Raw genomic sequence first — 20,427 nt, forward strand, 5'->3', positions numbered from 1 at the left:
AAGCCGCCGGCCAGCGATTATTAAAAAAAAAATAAAACAAAGGAGTACCCCACGGCCAGCGATCAGCACAATCTTAAAAAAAAAAAAAAAAACCAACGGGCGTACGCTAATGTGAACCGGCACCCCCAACCCCCCGGATGCAGCCCTCTTCATGTATGCCCCTCTTGTCTTGGCAATGACTTTCTTGGCATGTAAGGCTTCCACCAAACCCTGCAGTGTAGAATTTTGTTGCTGACCAGAAATTACAACAAGCATAAAGTGTTGAAAGTGGCCTCAAATCCTCATTTTCTTCACCGATTTTCCTTCTCGGGCATGAAATGAAGGCATTTCAACTACTCTTGAAGCCTTCTCCGGCTACTTTTTCGTCACACTTGATCCATGGTGAGCCAAAGCCTCCTCAAGCTCCCGACAAGCAACTTCTCGGCGTACAACACCCACAACAGGTTTCTTGTCCTCAGCACAGTTCTGTGGAGACCACCAGACATGAAATAACTTCGTTCGAGCCTCTGCATGCTCGTCACAAACATTCTCAACATTACAACAGTTATGAGAAAGATCCATCTTTGAATCACTATCAGCAGAAGCCAAAGCAGCAATATGAAGCTTTCAGAAGATCTCCCCTTGAAGAGTCATCAATCTCTTCGAAGTGGGCTCACATAATGGCACATATTTGCGACCCTAGTCGAGTACTCGGTCGTGAATGCCGCAACGCTGGACAAGTTCCCCCTTGCGAGCCATGCCATGCTCCTCCTACTCTGGAAGCCTTAATACCCGCTGATAAAGCTGACGATTCAAGAGGTTCTGGTTCATGTGTGGCATCCCAAATGCACACAACTTCTTTGGCTGTGGTCCAGGCAAAAACAAAAGCCTTGTCACCGCCCCTGCAGAATGAAGTCTTTGTCTCTTACACAATAACCGATGCAGTTGCAATGGTGAATGAAGATTCTTCAAGTCTGAAGGCTCCAGTTCTTACCTTGAATGGTACAAAGAATAATTCTCATACAGACTCTTGCAGTATGACTTCAGTCCACTGCCTCTTTGGACAATACTTGTCCTAGTCTCGATGCACTATCTTTGCAGATGAAAGAGCCTTTAAACAATACCTCTTCTTCATCTACGACAACCCTTGAAGACATCCGTGTTCCAGACAAGCCAATGGACTCCCTTTCAGATTTTCAAATGATGGTCACTAACCAAATGCAAAGTTTGGTGACACAATCCTTGATATTGGAGATTCAAGACAGTTTGCTTATGGTTTCTCTAAAGGTAGATGAAGATTCAGTCTTTTCTTGGACAAAGCTCGAAGTTACCAATGATGTTAACAAAAAAGTTCCAGATATGATTCTCATACTTTCGGTAAAGATGAGACAAGTTGCAGATGCAGTTAATATTCAGTTTGGTATGTGCAAGATTGTTATGGTCAGCAATAATGCCATGACATGGGATCTAGCAGCTAGAGCTTTGGATGCAGAAGCAATTCAATCATTTCCCTTCTTCCAGAGTCTCAACAACCACCCCTGGGTTTTATTTTAAATGGGAGGGAATGTCACGATTGTGACGTGTTTATATATCAGATTCTCTCTTCATTGCTGATTACTGTTGCAGATGCAAAGAGTTACCAGCCAAAGGGAACCCCTATCCTCGACTGGTTGCGACTCTTCGTCAAAGGATGTACCTCTTCATCGAATAGCCACATCTCTTCGACGAATGGTTGTATCCCTTAGTGAATGGTTGTGCCTCTACATCGACTGGACACATCCCTTAGCCTAAAAGTTGTACCCTTTCGTCTAAGGTCATGTCCTTTCATCAAAGGACATGCCTCTTCAAATGTGTCTCTTCATCTCCTATATAAGAGACCTATTGTACTCAGTTTAATAACAACAAGTCAATTCAATCTTGTCTCAAGTGTTCTCTTGAAGGTTCTTGTTCTAAGTTAATTACTTAAGTAGTAATTAGTACACAATATGCAGGATTAACAACATAATCCTCACAATCTTGGCTTGGGAAGGACCATTCCTCATTCACCAAATTCTTCCTCACGAAGCCGTGCAACTCCGCACCTTGGACGGTCTAGTTCTCCCACTAGTCAACGGCTCGAGGATCAAAGCTTATCGCCCTGAAGCCTCCCTTGCAGCCTTTCCTTCCCCATAGCTCAACCCTTTCCCCCAAAAAGAAAGTGCCTGGTTCATCCACTAAGCCCTTAGGTTCGCGTCCGCCAACCCCTCCTTCCCCCACTATTACACCCCATCCACTAATCCCCCTTCTTTTTGTGCCATCAGCCGCTCCTTACACCATCCGTGGGGACATCCCTCTGCAATTTTGGGATGTCCTCCGGGCTGTCTGCTTCCACCCCGTGGCACCATCAACTACTACCCAATGTTCTACCCACCCGTCCCCTTGTCTCACCCTTTCATTTCCCCCCTTATGCCATCCACCTAACCCTCCCCTGTTTGGCGGACGTCCTCTCATCCTCTCACCCATCCACCCCCCATCTCACGGATGTCCTCTCACCCCCTCACCCCCCTCTTGGCAGACGTCCTCTCACCCACTCACCCCCTCTTGGCGCGGACGTCCTCTCATCCACACCCCCCTCTGGCAGACGTCCTCTCATCCTCTCACCCCCCTCTTGGCGGACGTCCTCTCATCCTCTCACCCATCCACCCCCTTCTTGGTGGATGTCCTCACCCACTCACCCCCCTCTAGAAGGACGTCCTCTCATCTACACCCCCCTTTGGCGGATGTCCTCTCATCCTCACCCCCCCCTCTTGGCGGACATCCTCTCATCCTCATCCTCATCCTCACCCCCCCCCCCCCTCTCGTGGTGGCCATCCTCTCATCCACACCCCCCTCTGGTGGACATCCTCTCATCCTCCACACCCGACTTTGGTGGACATCCTCTCATCCTCTCACCCCCCCCCCCTCTCTCGCGGCCATGCTCTCACCCACTCAGCCCCCTCTTGGCGGGTATCCTCTCATCCTCTCACTCCACCACTACCCTCGCGGACATCCTGTCCATCTCACCCTAACCCTTCCCTCGCGGACATCCTCTCCATCACCTCACCCCTCCCTCACGGACATCCTCTCCACCTCACCCCTCCCTTGTGGCCATCCTCTCCATCGCACCCTCACCCCTCTCCATCTCACTCCACCACCCCTCGTGGACATCCTCTCCATCCTCATCCCCCCTTGTGGTCCACCTCGTGGTTATCCTCTCCACCCCCTCGCGGGCATCCTCTCCACTCCCTCGTGGCATGCTATAACCCCTCCTCACCCCCTCGTGGCATCCTATCAACCCTCTCCACCCCACTCGCGGACCTCCTCTTCACTCCCTCTCAACCTCCCCCCTCGTGGCATCCTATCAACCCTCACCCCCTGACTGTCCATCCTCTCACTCCTCACCCTCACCCCGCCGACTGTCTGTCCTCTCCCCTGACTGTCCGCCGTCCTCTCACCCTCACCCTCACCCCCCCCAACTGTCTGTCCTCTCACCAATCAACCCCCTCCCTCATGGCATACTCTCGACCCCCGCCCCCCCCCCCCCCCCCTCCCTCGATTGTCCTTGCCGACATCCTCTCACCCCCCTTGCCGACATCCTCTCACCTCTCACCCCCCCTTGCCTCTTCAATGACCCTTCCCTTCCCACCCCACCCCCTTGCCTCTTCGACATAAATTGATGGCATGCCCTAACCTTCAACGTGAAAACCTATAAACTTACTTGGCCTTCATATTTACAGAAAAAATATAAAGGTTTTTGCTTTAGTGGAGGGGGACTCAAACCGGCTCGCCCCTCCACCTCCCACTTCGGTCATGGTCCCAAGAGGTAACTTTTTCCACCCCCTCTTTAATTTCATCTGATTACTCATCTTCCTCCTCTTCTTCCGACAGCGAGTAAATGCCTTCTGATGAGGAGGCTATACCGCCCCTTCCAGCCAACCCCCTCCACCTATCTGTCACCAACCACCCTGCCTTCCCTCTTCTTCTCCCGTTTCCATCCACCCCTTCCACCTTCCCATCTCTCCATCCCACACCAACCCATTCACCATAAATTTCATTGATCCCCAACCATTCCAACTTCCACAGTTTACCCAATTGTTTACTCCCACCCAGCTAGCCACTTTGGTTTTACAGGGTCTAGCTTCTTTTCCACCCTTGCTTACTCTTGATGCATCTCTCTGCTCTTCATTCCCCAGCAACTTCCCACTGCTGCCTAATGGGCAACGCCTCACCTCCGCTTACATCGCACAACTCCTTGGCCCTCCTAAACTTTCGGTTCTTCACCGCCGCTTTGACACCATCTCCTTCACTTGGCCTTCTGCTCGCTTTCTCACATATCTTCTATAGCAGCCACCCATACCCCTTACATCTCCCCCATTGCACGAACCTCGTCAGTCCAACCATTATGCCTCCCGCATCCGCCCTAGAGTGCAGTGTGATCTGCCTCCCCGCCCCCCCCCCCCCCCCCCCCCTTCCTTCCCCGCCGCAGCCTCCCATTCCACCTAACTCCACTATCAGCAGTCCTACATCATCCCGCCGCATTCCACCCTCGGCCTCGGCTGGTTCTTTATCTTCGACAGCAGCTGTTTCCACCCTGTCCACCACCCCATCTTCGACAGCAGTTGTTTCCACCCTCTCCACCACACCATCTTCTACATCAGATGTTTCCCCCTTCCCCACATCTCCTGTTTTTCCACCTACATCATCCTCTTTGGCTCCATCAGCTGCCCAGGCGACACCCTCAATGGTGACTACCACCATCCCTGTCGTCACCTCTATGATCGCCTCTGGAGGGCCATCACTGTGTGCCCCCACTCTAGGATCCCTGCATGAGGTGATATTTTGTGTCCATCGGGAGCAAGACACAGAGCGCATTGAGCTTCTAGATTCCCCATTCTCCTACAGTGCTCTAGACATTTCTGTGGGAGACCTTCCTTGCCTCTGATTTCCCGACCCTCCAGAGCAGCTATCATTACCACACCCTCGTCGAGCTCGCCGTATCGTTCGGGGTCTCCACATCTACTCCGCATACGTCACCGACTACTTCTTCGAGCTCTCCAGTGATTGCCACCGCCAGTGGGATCACAACTGTCAGGCTGCCGACACCATCCGCGGTCTCCAGGTTTAGGTGTCCACAATAGAGCAGGGCCTACATGACACAGAGTCCACCTCCGCTCTTCATCTTCCCACAACACTGAGGAGGTGGATGGATTACGCGCTCTCGTGGAGCAGCAGAGTTAGGAGCTGGTCTCTTTACAGGCCCAAGCTTCCGAGTTGGATACCCTCCGAGCATCCCTCTGTCCTCTCCAATTCTTTCTCACCGGTCTCCCCACTTCCTCATTGGCTGGCGCTAGCGCTTCTTCCGGCACACCTAGCACTACTTCTGGCAGTACTTAGATACACTATTTCATGATGGACATTTTCAGTTGTATTATTTTGTCTGCCCTCTTTTCATCATTGTATTTAGCATAGTGTAATCAGTGCTCTGCACTCTTTTCATCATTGTATTCTGCATAATGTAATCAGTGCATACTTGCATTTTTCCATAATGTAATAACCACATCATGCATACTTCCCATATATGTAATCCTCAAGGCAACCTTCTTTTATCTTCCTCATCGAGGACAGTGAGCACTCTAGTGGTGGGTGACCTATAGCCACCAGGGGTGCCAACATGGACTATCCACCAAGGGTGCCCACATGGAGTGTCCACCAAGGTGCCCACATGGTGGACTATCCACCGCAACAGCGTGACTGTGTGGCAGTCACGAGTCAACGGCATTGAGATCATCAAGTGGAGATGCATCACCACAACTGACACAAGGAGGTGCATTGAAGGCTCCAATGGCACTAACGGCACCGACTAACACTCCACCGGCATCTCCAGAGATAGGAGATTCCACCAAAGGCTACGCTACCACCCAAGGCATCCACCCAAGATAGGAGATACCACCGACTTGGCCTCAGGCATATATGGCCCCTCATCCCATCTTGGAGGACATCCTTATCCTGCATCCTTATCTCACCTTGGAGGACATCCTTATCCTCATCCTTCATACCACTTGTACCGTGTGTTCTGTCATCAGCTTGAGTTGTGTCGTCCTCTTCAGTGTGACCTCTGTTGAGTGTGCACAAAATAGTGAAGGACATGTATCAATGTTCTCTGAGTAGTGCAAGTGTTCTCGTTCCTTCCACAGTCTCGTCTCTCCTCGTGTTGTGTTCCGCTACATAGTCTCTTCCGTGTTGCACTCGTCTCTTCCATGTTGCACTGTGAGCATCTAGGACTCTGAACATACTGTCCAAAGAAGAGCCACCACAAAGTGTGCTGGGTGACCAGCCCTGCTACATGATGTTTTTTTCCACATATCCATTGCACTTAGTTATTGACACATTTCATTTTTCCATGACAATTTTGCAGCTGCAATCATATATGAAACACCTCTGGTGTTGTCATCTGGCGATGGTGAGTTATTATGGATACTGTAAGAGTTTCTGCCAGAGTCTAGCTCTTTGTGGTGAATTTGATGGAGCATAAACCGATCCAAATTCATAAACTATTCCATTCAGCATGTATTGTACAATGATAAGATGACCATCTGGATCATTATAAGCTACCATTGGCTATAACTTATGTCTCACAAGCACACAAACCCCAAAAAAACTATTGATGCCTGCATAATATATATCATAATCGCCAATGAGGTGATAGCTCAAGTGGTGAAGGTGTTTGCCTAGGACCAAGAGGTACTGGGTTAAAAACCCCCCTTGGTGCTTCCTCGGCGGCATCGCCTATGGGTGGATAAATAAGCGCCTATGGGCAGTGAAAATTAGTAACTAAGGGAGGACCCCAAGCCAAAGGCCAGTTGAATATATATATATATATATATATATATATATCATAATCATGGAAAAACCAGTTAGAGCATGTTGATTATATTCCTGCAAACACACTATATCTGGTTTCGTTTTATATATATAATCCCAAACTAGTCTAAGTTCTTGGATTATTCAAACCTTGTACGTTATATGACATGCATTTTATTGTGATATTCGTTATCATGATGAAGTGAGTGCAATAGAACACGGGATTTTTCCAACAACTGTTGTTTATGCATCATGTCAGATAACACAACCTCAAGAAAACCCCTGGCAGCATAATACACACCCTCAACAAACCCAACAGATTTTTCAGCCATTCAGCCACGTCATTTGCAGAGGGCATTCTGCTCAGAAAGAAAAGTATCACTGCTCCCTCTGAAAATTTCTTGACCTTGGGCAAAATCATTTGCACGGGAATTTTGCATTTTAAAGTTTGTTTAGGCTTATCTCACGCAGCGTAATTTGCCTGAAAGTCCTTATGCAATACATAATACGAAAATTGTGCATTTAGATCAGCATGCTGAGCACCAAAATTTTCTGTCTCTTTCATTCTCTTCGGATCAGGTGCTTTTTCAATTCGTCTTGAATATACAAGATCAGGAGACTCCATGATAAACACACACAGACTGAGGCTTGGCTATGAACAAAAACAGGTGAAAAGACATCCAGCAGGCGGGAAGGGGAAGACCAGACGGGCAACAGGAGAAGGCGAAAGGAAGAAGAGGGCCAGCAAGAAGAGTCGAGCAGGAACAGATGACGATAGCAAAGAGTCGAACAGGCTACAACAAAGAGAGGACCGGGAGTAGAAGACGACAGCAGGAAATGACGATGGCAACAAAGACAGTAACAGGCGACACTCTCTCTCTCACACACACATGCACACACACGCAAAATAAATGTCACACACACAAGTGAGAGTCCCCTCGCAAGACTCTGGGAGATTGTAAAAAGAAAGAGTGGTTAGGAGGACGATAAGTAGGCTGGTTGAGGCAACCTGTAGGTTGGGGAAGAAAATTGCTGATGGCAAAGAGATGTGTGCAAGGTTGACAATGGCACATGTGAAAATTGCCCCCTTCTGCTTTCTCAAATGCCCCTTAACACACTAGATTTGATCAATCATAGGCCCTGACCTTATGGTTTTAAAACTATTCGTTTACCACAAGGAAGCGGGTGTTTTATTTTTGTGGGTAGAAGGAAAAAGAAAGCTACCAACCCCTGCACACCCTTGGCTGCCCCCATCCTAGCTTTTTCTCTTCCGCCAAAAATAGGCCCTCAACTTGGCATGGTCACCCAGTGCTTTTCAGCCCACACAATTCATCCCAGTCGTAGATTCTTGTCCGGAACCACCCCCGAGCCTGAGGTATAGTTTGCCATGAGGAAGTTCCTCCTAGACAATAAACCTTAACGTTCCATCAAGACATAGCCTAAGGCCAATCCAAACCTCACCCTTGCTAGCCCTAGCCTCTTGGGCGGGTCCTATCAGTCCCTAAGCCTGGCTACGCTGTAACCCTAATCTTGGATTAACTTTTAACCCTAACCGTCAGCCTAGCTGATTTTAGGCTAGCTCATCGTCTTAACCCTAGGTCAATACTGGCCTTAGCCTAGCTTGGGATGTAACATTAGCCCATTCTATTGTTCCCCCAAATTGTAAAAAATGATATGTTCTTGAAGAAACCCATTTTCTGTATCATGAATAGCTATCTGCAAATTCGGTTGCAATCTCAAGCTAACAGCTTTTTCAAAGCATTTTGTATGGGTGTCCACTAGCTTATCCTTTTCTGACACCTCCTATTAGGGGATAAGATGATTCAGACCCTTAGTGAAGAAAGATGACTTCATGAAAGGTTAATATGATCTGTGTCCCAAAAGCATCCTGAAATGTCAAAAAGGAGGGTGACAAGCCATCATCTCCTGGGAACTCTTCTCGAGGTAGTTGTAGGAATGCTCGTTTCACCTCATCAGTGGAGAATGAGACATCTAGAGAGGCCCTTATCTCTTGAGTAATCAATGGGGAAGGTGCCCAAACACCCAACTGCGGTGTGTCCCTTTGTGGGGTATGTGGCTAAGCTGTAAGCAACTCAGAATAGTAATTATCTGTTTGACTAAGATGGGATCCCTCTGAATGATACCATGAGCATCTTGCATTTTCTTCACACTCTCTTTGCTATTAGAGGGGCCAAGAGTAGCAAAGAAGTGTTTATTGCATCGACTGTTTTGGTTGATTAAGGTTGGCTTAAATAATTGGGTGAATTATTTTCTTCCAAAACACGAAAGGTATTTTTTAACTGCTTGTTAAGGTATCTTGATTTTCTTGAATGAGGTATTTTTTTAAATGTTAGTCTGTAACATAAGTTTAAACACGTGTTAACTGTTGCAGGCATTTCCGCAAGAGCAATATCAAGTCCTTTTGATGCCAGATCATTTGCCACTACATCGATTCCTCGGTCAATCACAACCAGGTTGTTCACATTTGACGAATTGAAGCAAGCAACAAATAATTTTGAACCAGAAAATGTTCTTGGAGAAGGTGGTTTTGGTCGTGTTTATAAGGGAGTACTCAAAGACGGAACTGCAGTGGCCATCAAGAGGCTCAGTGGTGGGAGTCAAGGTGACCGTGAGTTTGTGGTTGAAGTAGAAATGCTAAGCCGTCTCCATCATCGGAACCTTGTGAAGCTTGTTGGCTATTACACAAGCCGAGAATCTTCCCAACATCTGCTTTGTTATGAGTTGATTCCCAATGGCAGCCTTGAAGCATGGCTACATGGTGAGTACATAATTTAATGCTGTTTGTATGGCTGCATGCCGAGTACATGATTCAATGCTGTTTGTATTACAAGGCTACAGAATGTGGGAAACACTAAAATGGGCACCTATGGATCCTAGGTTGGCTGGCCTACTATAATGCCCTTTTTTTTGAGAGTTACTAATTATTATACTATACTAGTGATGGGTTCAAACCCAAGACCTAATGATATGTTTCGAAAGATCAAAATATTAATAGCATTTTTAAGCTTTTAGAAACCACTACACATATAGATTATTTAGAAACAAGTCAGAAAATATAACTTTGAATTTGAAAGCTTGAAACGTAGAAACTTCATAACATAAACTTCCAGAGTGTGAGATGCTGTACTATCGCTTACATTTCAGAAAATCAGGAAAATCAGGAGACGTGAAAAATTTGGATAGATGGGAGATGGGGTTTTTTTTTTTTTTGGGGGGGGGGGGGGGGGGATTATAGAAAATTGAAGAATGACAGAGAAAAAAAAGGAAAGGAAGAGAAAGAGAAGAGAAAAGGAGAAAAGTAAGACGAAAAGAGGAGTAAGAGGGGAGAGGAACCAGAAGACAGGATGAGGAACAAGGAAAGAGAGGAAGAAGAAGGCAAGAAAGAAGAGATGGGCTATGGCAGGTCATGGGCTGCAGACAGGGAACTGAAATGGGCGGAAACAAGGTGTGAGATCCCTGTTCCCACCGAGCAACGGATTCAGGATACTGGCAGCGGAAGTAACACATCATGCGCGGGTAGGGGTCTCACACTCGGGGCCTCGCCCACGGATATCCGGACAAGAGACTAATCCGTCGGTTTGTCCAAAACCGAAACCGGAAAAAACTTCCTTTACCCGGAAAGCATGAGCGATTCCACCAGGATAACTCTTTACTCTAACGTAGTCAAGATCATTACGGATCAACTGATCTGACTGCACCTTTAACGGTACTTGGTCAAATCAAGGAAGAAACTTGCACTTGGATCATTGGGATCAACGCTTTTTTTCCCATCAAGAGGCACAGCCGTTGATTCCTATCCATAGAACAATTTCTATCTGGGATTTACTTCATCTATCGTAATAATAGAAATTAAATCTCGATTTACGGATCCATCAGTCCAGCCTAACCCCATCCGATCCCATGGGTTAGCCAACCGCCCAACCACTGTAGTGATGGGATCCAATTTGGAATTTGGTTAGGTTTGTCCCGGGTACCAAGGAAAAGAGTTCCAAGGCCTCCTAGCCGGAAGTTCATGCAAACATAAAACTAGCCACACCACTTACACACCCAATATGAAATTGCCTTTTTCTTAGCATCAGCTAACTTTAAAACAATCCTTTAATGAAACCATAGTACCACTGATCACAATCTTCCAATTTATCCGGTTGATTCATAATTTCCCATCATTCCTTCATCAGAGTATCTATGGCATCATTGGCAACTAGAACGCTCACCACCTGTTCACACAGGGGCCTTTTCAATAGTTCCTAGCCCATAATACTCGGCAATATAATCACTTATAAAAATCAAGATGGACTCTCGTTGAAGATCAGCAAGATCAACCAACAGATCCATATAAAGAGCCATGGACTCATCCATTGAAGACCAGCAAGGTCAATCAACCAGATCCATGCCCGTTTTCACAAAACAACTCTTACTCCTTGTTCCAATATCTTCCTCGACGCACGCGTGGGTATCCTAGGCGACCCAGAGCCCGAGCACCGTATGGTCAGCACCCTCTAGGATCCTTCGCAGGTGACCTAGCGCTTCACTCATAGGCCGCTTCCTTGGTCCCTCATCCACCGTACCGGAAGCTCACCATTTTAATCGAACCGAGGCTGGTCAAGACCTCGGTCGACCTTGCTACGCGAGACGTCCTCCATTGACTCTCCGTCAGCAGTTGCAACTTTATCAGTTAGGTCTCCACGACCTTAATCACAAGACGGTCAAAATGCTTCCCTAGCATTCTTGACATAAAACAGCCATTTACAAACAGTTTACAAATACAGTTTCTATATTAACTCTCATTTTTCCACATTATCCCTCATTAATCCACATTACTTATTCCACATTCCATGTATATGTGTACTCATCCAATCACCTCCTTTTCCATCTCTTCACTTCAGATTCCTTCACATCACATATCATATATTCACATCCATATCCACATCCATACATCCACATCCACATCCACATTCACATCCATACATCCACATCTACATGCTTATCTCCATTTTCACATCCTCATTTATACATCCACATCCCATATCCACATTCATACATACACATCCATATCCACATCCACATCCACATCCACATTCACATCCACGCATCCACATCTACATGCTTACCTCCATTTTCACATCCTCATTTATACATCCACATCCCATATCCACATTCATACATACACATCCATACATCCACATCTACATCCACATACATACATACATCCACATCCACATTCCACATTCACATCTATACATCCACATCTACATTCACATTCACATACATCCACATCCACATTCCCATACATCCACATCTATACATCCACATTCCACATTCACATCTACATTCACATTCACATACATGCATCCACATCTACATGCTTACCTCCATTTTCACATCCTCATTTATACATCCACATCCCATATCCACATTCATACATACACATCCATACATCCACATCTACATCCACATACATACATACATCCACATCCACATTCCACATTCACATCTATACATCCACATCTACATTCACATTCACATACATCCACATCCACATTCCCATACATCCACATCTATACATCCACATTCCACATTCACATCTACATTCACATTCACATACATCCACATTCACATTCACATTCACATACATCCACATCCCCATTCCCATTCACATACATCCACATCCCCATTCCCATTCACATCTATACATCCACATCTACATCCACATACATACATACATCCACATCCACATTCCACATTCACATCTATACATCCACATCTACATCCACATTCACATACATCCACATTCACATTTCCATTCACATCTATACATCCACATCCATTCACATCTATACATCCACATCTACATCCACATTTACATCTATGCATATACATCTTCATGCATATATCCATTTTCCTGTTCATACATCCACACTCCCATCTCCATATCCACACATCCACATACATACATCCATTTTCACATTCCCATTTATATAACCCCATATACCTTCACATCTAATCTTTTACATCACATCCATTCTCGCCCTATCACAACCCATATACATCTTATCCTATCACATACACTTCTTACCTCATCCCCCCATACACATCTTAATTCATCTTATCACATCCTAACTTATTTCATAAGCATCTTATCACCTCTTATCACACCTCTTATCACATCCTATCACTTTCCATACGCATCTTATCAATTCTTATCACATCTCATACACCTCTTATCACATCTTATCACATTTCATATCTTTTTTTTTTTTTAAAAAGAGAATTCTTTTATTTGATATAAGATTTCTCTACACATTTATTTATACATAAATTCCATTTAAGGAGACTAACACTTTCGAATTTAAAATCAATCTTTTATGCATCTTCTTATGCATGATTTCAATTTGGTAGGGAATTATACTTTTAGAATAAAAGAATTTCTCTTATGCATCTAAGTTAAGCATAAAATCCATTTATGATGAAAATCACACTTTTAGTATAAAAAGAATATCTTTTATGCATACCTCCATGCATGAAATCCAATTATGATAAAAGTTACACTTTTATAATAAAATAATCAACTTTTATGTATACCTCTATGCATGAAATTCAATTGTGACAAAAGTAACACTTTTTACATTAAAATAATCATCTTTTATCCATACCTCTATACATGAAATCCAATATGATAAAAGTATCACTTTTGATATAAAAAAAATTATCCTTTATGCATACTTCTATGCATGAAAATTAAAAATGATAAAAGTAACACTTTTGATATAAAAATTTTCCTTTATGCATACTTCTATGCATGAAAATTAAAAATGGTAAAAGTAACACTTTTAATATAAAAAAAATTATCTTTTATGCATACTTCTATGCATGAAAATTAAAAATGATGAAAGTAACACTTTTGATATAAAAATTTATCCATTATGCATACTTCTATGCATGAAACAAAAATGGTAAAAATAACACTTTTGATATAAAAATTTATCCATTATGCATAATATTAAAATTCAATTTCTCCATGATTGTAATGAAATTCTTTCAATTAATCTAGGATGATAATTCCTAGAATATGGTAGGAAGTCCTCTTTTTATGCTTTGAATGAAATTATTTTATGCATAATTTTTATAAAAATTTTGCCATAGCTCCGCTGCTATGACTGATAAATCTCAATTTTTCTAAGGGATAAAGCTTATCATTAAGAAAATAATTAAAATGATCTCTAATTGGATTATCAATCCATAATGGATTGAATCATTAATATACATAAACTAAAAGCATAGAAAAAAGCCATTAATTTGGCCTCAAGCATAGCTTAATCTTGGGTTAAGGAAAAGCTTTATGAAAAGTTTGATTTGGATTGAGAACGGTTCATGAGTATGACCATTTCTTGAGTGAGAGAGAGAATTTACATAAAAATCATTAGAATTTAAACATAAATGAAAATTAACTTCAATAGCATTATGTAACTCTTCACTACTATTCAAACTTCAATAGCATTAAAAAAAAAACCATACCAATTAATCTTCTCAAGCTTGAGAGGGGTTGAGAAGAGAGAAACATTGAGAAATTATAGGAAGATCAATATTCACTAATTACCTTATAACTTGCTTGATTCTTTGTTCACGGTAGAGGCCCCCAACCAATCAATTGGTTAAGTATGTTGATGGAGCCACTAATGGGGATTGAAGAAAGAGGGAAGCTCCAAAAACTAGTGAATTATTAAATGAATTCACAGTTTCTGGCTTAGGTGGAGTAGAGTAACGATGCATAAACACTATATATTTTTCAACAAGGGGGAGGCTTCTATTTATAGGAAAAATTGAGCTCCTAACCAAACAAACTGATTCTAGAATTTTCTAAATCAGTTTGGTCAATATTTGACCATTTTTAGATCAGTTAAGCTAACTTTTTGGAACTAGACTTGAATGAGGAGAGAGGAGAGATGAAATATCTCAATTTTTATGAGTTTAAAACTCATTCAAGCATGTGAATTATGCACCTCCTTTAAAGAACTCCTCTTCCTTACATATGTGTCATAATGGAATCATTTTAATATTGCTCATAGTTTTTTTTTAACTAATAATCCTTGTACATTTTCAACTCTTCATCTTATGTGAAATATGCACCTCTTTTAAAGAATTCCCCTTCCTTACATATGTCATATTTTTAATATTGCTCATAGTTTTTTACTAATAATCCTTGTACATTTTCAACTCTTCATCTTATGTGAAATATGCACCTCCTTTAAAGAATTCCCCTTCCTTACATATGTCATATTTTTAATATTGCTCATAGTTTTTTACTAATAATCCTTGTACATTTTCAACTCTTCATCTTATGTGAAATATGCACCTCCTTTAAAGAATTCCCCTTCCTTACATATGTCATATTTTTAATATTGCTCATAGTTTTTTACTAATAATCCTTGTACATTTTCAACTCTTCACCTCATGTGAGCATTTACTCATTTTTGGGTATTTTCTTTTTACAAGTTGGATTTATCTCCTCCCTACACATGGATTGATGCTATTGGTCCATAGGAACCTTAATTGGACCATAGTCTAAAGATTTCTGAAAATCTAGACCCTTAGACTAAGGTTCTTTATACCTATTTCCAATTAATTCCAATTGCACATTGGAAAATTCTTTTTGAATTTCTGTTTCAGGGGAACTCATCTGAATTATAAGAGATATTTTTCTATCCAAAAATATTCAAAATCTGAATATTCTCTCTCTAGAATAATTTTTCTCTCTCTAGGCTAAAATAGTTAGCAACAGGGTCTTTATATTTCTGAAGAGGGTTGATTACAGGGAAAGATACTAGACATCAAAAAGGGGGTGGGGGAGGAATCTTACACAAGGCGAAAACAAGTGCATGAAGTAGACGAAGGAAAAAGAGAAAAGGGGGGAGGGGAAGCCAAAAAACAAAGGACCCAAACTATCTAGGGTTCAAAAACGTTTTCAGAATATTTTGAAGGTTTCTAACCTACAAAACACGTTATTTTGTTTCCATGCCATGCCAACAATCTAGTAAGATGACCTCCGTTGTGAGGCTATTTTGTGTGCTAATTTCTTTTTGTCTTTGTAATGTCCAGACTTCTGGAGTGGCACATGATGTCACGTGCACTGACTGCACTAGGGTGCCATGTGGTGTAATCACCTTTGATTAGAGATGAGGAGATGAGCACTGAGCATTCTATAAGCCCAAGATCAGGGACCAGTCGCTAGTTGCCATCACTTCAAAAACCGGCGTTGGTCATACAGACAGACAGTCAGTGCGTTGTCCTCCACAGATGTTTGTAGTCCTAATAAGTGTCGAGGCAGCCAAGAGCCGGGTGTTGGACAAGTAACAGGACCTACAAGACATTTGAGAGTCCAAAGCTTGAAGCCTGGCAGTGTGGGCACCCCTCGGGAAATGTGTTGGCATTAGGACAGGCAGAATAGTGTAGGTAGTGCTGTTCAGCTTGTCTGCAAGCCAACAAGTCAGGCAACAGTGCTTGGTGGTCATAGGGCTGGTCGAGGAGGCTGACCCCATGCCCTTTATAAAAGCCCCTTCCCCTTCCACTTCCTCATCTCTAAGATCTGCAATTACAAATCACCTCCAGAAGTGGTTCAGACCATCGAGGAAATAGTGTACAAGTTTCTAGGATCTTGTGCATCAGCCTAGAATTCAGCCCAGACTCAATCTACAGAGGTTAGCTCATACTTTGAGGACCTATTGAGTTCAAAGCTTTGTACATCACTTTCCTGAAAAAATAAAAAAAAATTTGTACATCATTACAATCCAGCATTATAAACAAATTCTGGGGACCTCTAAGTGGGTTAGTTGCAACGCAATTGGGTGTAGTTTTTTTTTTCGAGAAACAAGATCCTTCCATTGGTTAACAAAAAACAGCCTCGGAGGGCTAGATACAAACTTGCCTCCATGTATGGAGCTAGGACCAAAGAACAAAAGGGGAGGAAGGATGCACATTGGGTGTAGTTTGCAACTCTTTCTCCTCTTTTTTTTTCTCTTTTTTTTTGGGAAAAAGATCCTTCAATTAGTTAAAGAAAAACAGCCGCAAAGGGCCAAGTACAACCATAATGGGCTAAATACAGCCTCACCTCATATAAGGGCGGGAGACAAATGATCAAAGGGGAAGAGATGCTTCTCCTCTAGCTGGCCGCTCTGTGAGGAGAAGGCTATCTCATACAGGGGGGGGAACAACCATACAGGTGGTTTGTAATGCCAAATGGGGTCACTGCCTCTATCTTTGAGGAAAGGGCCAGGCCTCCACAGTCTCAAGAAGGCTTCTCGCCACTTCCGCATGCGGTTAGAACCTCCCTACAGCTTCTCCCATTGACCGCGGAGGGTGTGAATGATATCGAGCCATATGCTCCTAATGGTCTCAGCCGGCGGAGTGTGGGTACCCTCGATGGCCTCACTACATCTAGCATGCCAAATGTGCTAGGCTGCTATTCTACTGCAAATCTCCCATCGTTGGCATGAGCCTGGTTGCCAGGCACATGCCGGTGGGGCGTGTGATTGGTACTACTGCAATACGATGGTGGGAGACCTGAAGGGCTGCTCCTCCCCCATCCTCCTCGGAAGTCCTGACCACTCTAGTCTCGGTGGCCCAAGCGACAGTACCCCAAGTGATGATCCAAGTCGATGCCCTGTCCATAGCAAAGATGCGGAGAATTCGCTGCCAAATCTGTTGGGCCTTCAGGCAATCCCAAAGGCAATGTCGCTGAGACTCCTGGGGGTGGCCACACCTCCGGCAAGCTACTGACCGACCTCCGACTGCCAGCCAAGTACCAACCGCGAGACCCCTATGTGCCATCAGCCAAAGAAAGAGAGTGATCTTCCTCGGCCGAAAGCTGTCCCAAAACCACTTCCAGAATTCTGAAAGGAAGCGCTGTGATAGGCCCTGATACTACCAGTGTGTTGTTGCTACCTGTGTGCCACCTATCTCAGGCATTTGGATCCTGCGGCCAAGCCGCATTGTATATGCAAAGAAAGGGGCATCCAGAGTCTCCACCCAATCTGTGGGATCATGCGAAGTCCACTCTCCAGGATCCCGCTGCAACTGCGTGAGAGGTTGGCACTCCCAAATCCATAGCCGCCAAAGTCTCTCCTAGCCACCTTGGCTGGTGGTGGATCTATGTGCGATGCTTGTGCCCGGAAACCACTCACCCTCACCCTCTACAAGGTGCAGCCTTTGAAATCCTCCAAGGGGATCTCTCTAGTTTGCCATGGGATCCAATAGAAAAAGTGAGCAGACCACTATCCTCATCTGCTCCATGGACCGCCATGAGGATATCATGTCTGGTGAACACGCCTAGCTACACCGGGGGAGATCGGGTCTATAATATGAGTCAGTCACTCTTGAGGAATAGCTAAGTCGATGTTGATGCTAAGCTTTGGATCCCTGTCAGGCCTCTCTCCTGCTCCTCCTGAGGTAACTGATCCCAAGCACGAAGTAGACTGGCTGCGAATCTGTCCTCAAAGAGGCAGGAGTAAAACCATGGGCTCGCATCTTTGTGAGGATCCATCTAGTACTCTGCGGCCATGGGCCTCCAAGACTTGGAGTGCGGATTGGAATCCAGGCCAAGAGGAAATCCTTCCAAAGCTCACCACCGAGTAGTAGTCCTCTGACAATCAACTTGCCCAACAGGGCACGGCTCTGTATAGCTGGATCGATGAGGCCAAGTCCCCCTATGCTACGTGGCTGAATGACACTCTCCATGCCACCTTGGCCCTAGCTGGCCTCCCATCACTTCCGGCCCACAAGAAGTTCCGGATCAAACGCTGTACTTGGCCAATACATGCTCGAGAAAAGGCCTAGCACGAGGTGATGTACCACATGGTGGCAAATAGTACTTGGATCGCCACCACCACTCTACCTGCTAGGGATAGCCTTGCCGAGCTCCAGTATAAAGCTTCTTGCGAATACTCAGAAGAAGCAGAGCGAGCTGCTACGAGAGAGAGAGATCAATGCTGACTTAGCCACCAAGGTATCGGATTGGAGTGCCCCTCGGGATTCATTGGAAAGCCTCAACTGGTCGCGCAAAGTCGGGTTAGGTGCCTACCTAAAAATCACATGACTTGTGCGAGTTGATCTGCGCTCCTGATGCATGGCAGAAAATCTCTATCGCCTCTGCGAATCTCTGGAGATTCCCAACATCTCCAGCAACGTAAGTTGATGTGTTGTCTGCAAACTCTGAGTCCAGCAACTTCTCCTACGTGCGGAGGGGAAGGCGCAATCCCTAAAGTCTAGTCTCCTGGGCTGTAAGATTCCTCCTCAGCTTGAATAATGAAGAAGCCTCTATTTCAATCCCTTGTAATCATTCCCTGTTTTTGAATACAAGAAAATATTTTTTTTTCTTATTTCACCTAGTGAGATAAAAAATTTCTAGAGAGTGGTAAATCAATATTGAGTTATTTTTGGATATAAAAATTTCAAATATCAAAAATATATTTTCTTGAAACAAAAAATCAAAATAAATTTTCCAAGGTGCAATTGGAATTAATTAAAAATGATTTAGAAGACCTTAGCCTAAGGGTTACGATTTTCTGAAAATTTTATTATGGTCCAATTAAGGTTCCTATGGACCAATAAGATTAATCCAAATAAGACGTTCTCGCTCGCTGAAGCTCCCGCCCCCCCCCCCCCCCCTGCTCTGCGCACCTCGATCCCCCCCCCTCCTCGCGCCCCTTCCCTCCTCTGCCCCCCGTTTTTCCCCTCTGCTCGTCACTGCGCCCCCCCCCCCTTCCTCGCTGCTGCGCCGCCCCCCCTCCATCAGCGCTTTTGCGCCTCCACCCCCCCTCTTCGCCAGGTCGCCCCCCTCCCCGCTGCCGCCTCTCCCCTCCCCGCTGCCGCCTTTCCCCTCCCTTCCCGCTGCCGCCATTCCGCCCCCCCCCCCCCGCCTCTTCGCTTCTTCATTCTCGCCGCCATTCAGCAGCGCCCCCCCCTCTTCCCTCTCGCGTTGTCGCCGCCTCCCCCCCTCTGGGCCTCTCCTCCAATTTCCGCCCCCCCCTTCCCTCCTCTGTCGTGCTGCTATTTCCCTTAGGGGGTTTTTTTTTTTTTGTTTTTCTTCCTTATCGTCACCCGTCCTTCCGCCTCTTGGTGAGCAGCCCGCTTCTTGCAGGGTTTTCCGCTTTCGCCTCGCCTCCGCTTGAGCTTCAGACTCTGATGGAGACTCCTCCCGCCTCGCCTCAGAGGGACTCTTCTGCAGCCCCCTCGCCCGCCCCCGAGGTCATCCCCATCAGGCTTTCTCTTTCGCCGGAAGAGGAAGCGAGCCTCACCGCAGAGGTGGAGCGCCTTCAGGCTCACTCCACCATCTGCCGTATAGTCGGCACTCGCCCCAGCAGAGGGGAGATCAGGGATCTTCTTCAGGCCCGCCTTCTTGCAGATGTGGGCAAGATCCTGGATGTACAGCTCTTGGGCCGGGGACATTATCAGATCGAGTTCGAGGCCGCCCAGAGCGTTGCCAAGGTCCTTGCCATGAGTCCTCTGGATATCAGGGGTGCTCGGGCTTTCTTCAGGCCTTGGCAGCATGGATTT

At 45.1% G+C, this 20,427-nt stretch overlaps 1 protein-coding gene across 2 annotated transcripts in view; it reads left to right on the forward strand.

Moving 5' to 3' along the window:
- LOC147615488 (Protein kinase superfamily protein) overlaps nucleotides 1-20,427 on the forward strand; it is a 105,768-nt gene that overhangs the window by 46,951 nt on the left and 38,390 nt on the right. For both annotated transcript variants that reach the window (XM_086779579.1, XM_086779580.1), the window contains one exon: nucleotides 9,251-9,637. In XM_086779579.1, coding sequence (XP_086635705.1) covers nucleotides 9,251-9,637 — 387 coding nt within the window. The remainder of the gene's footprint in view (nucleotides 1-9,250; nucleotides 9,638-20,427) is intronic.

Source organism: Cibotium barometz, chromosome 40 (assembly GCF_041138505.1).
Source record: "Cibotium barometz isolate CiBa-2024 chromosome 40, ASM4113850v1, whole genome shotgun sequence".
Lineage (NCBI taxonomy): Eukaryota > Viridiplantae > Streptophyta > Polypodiopsida > Cyatheales > Cibotiaceae > Cibotium > Cibotium barometz.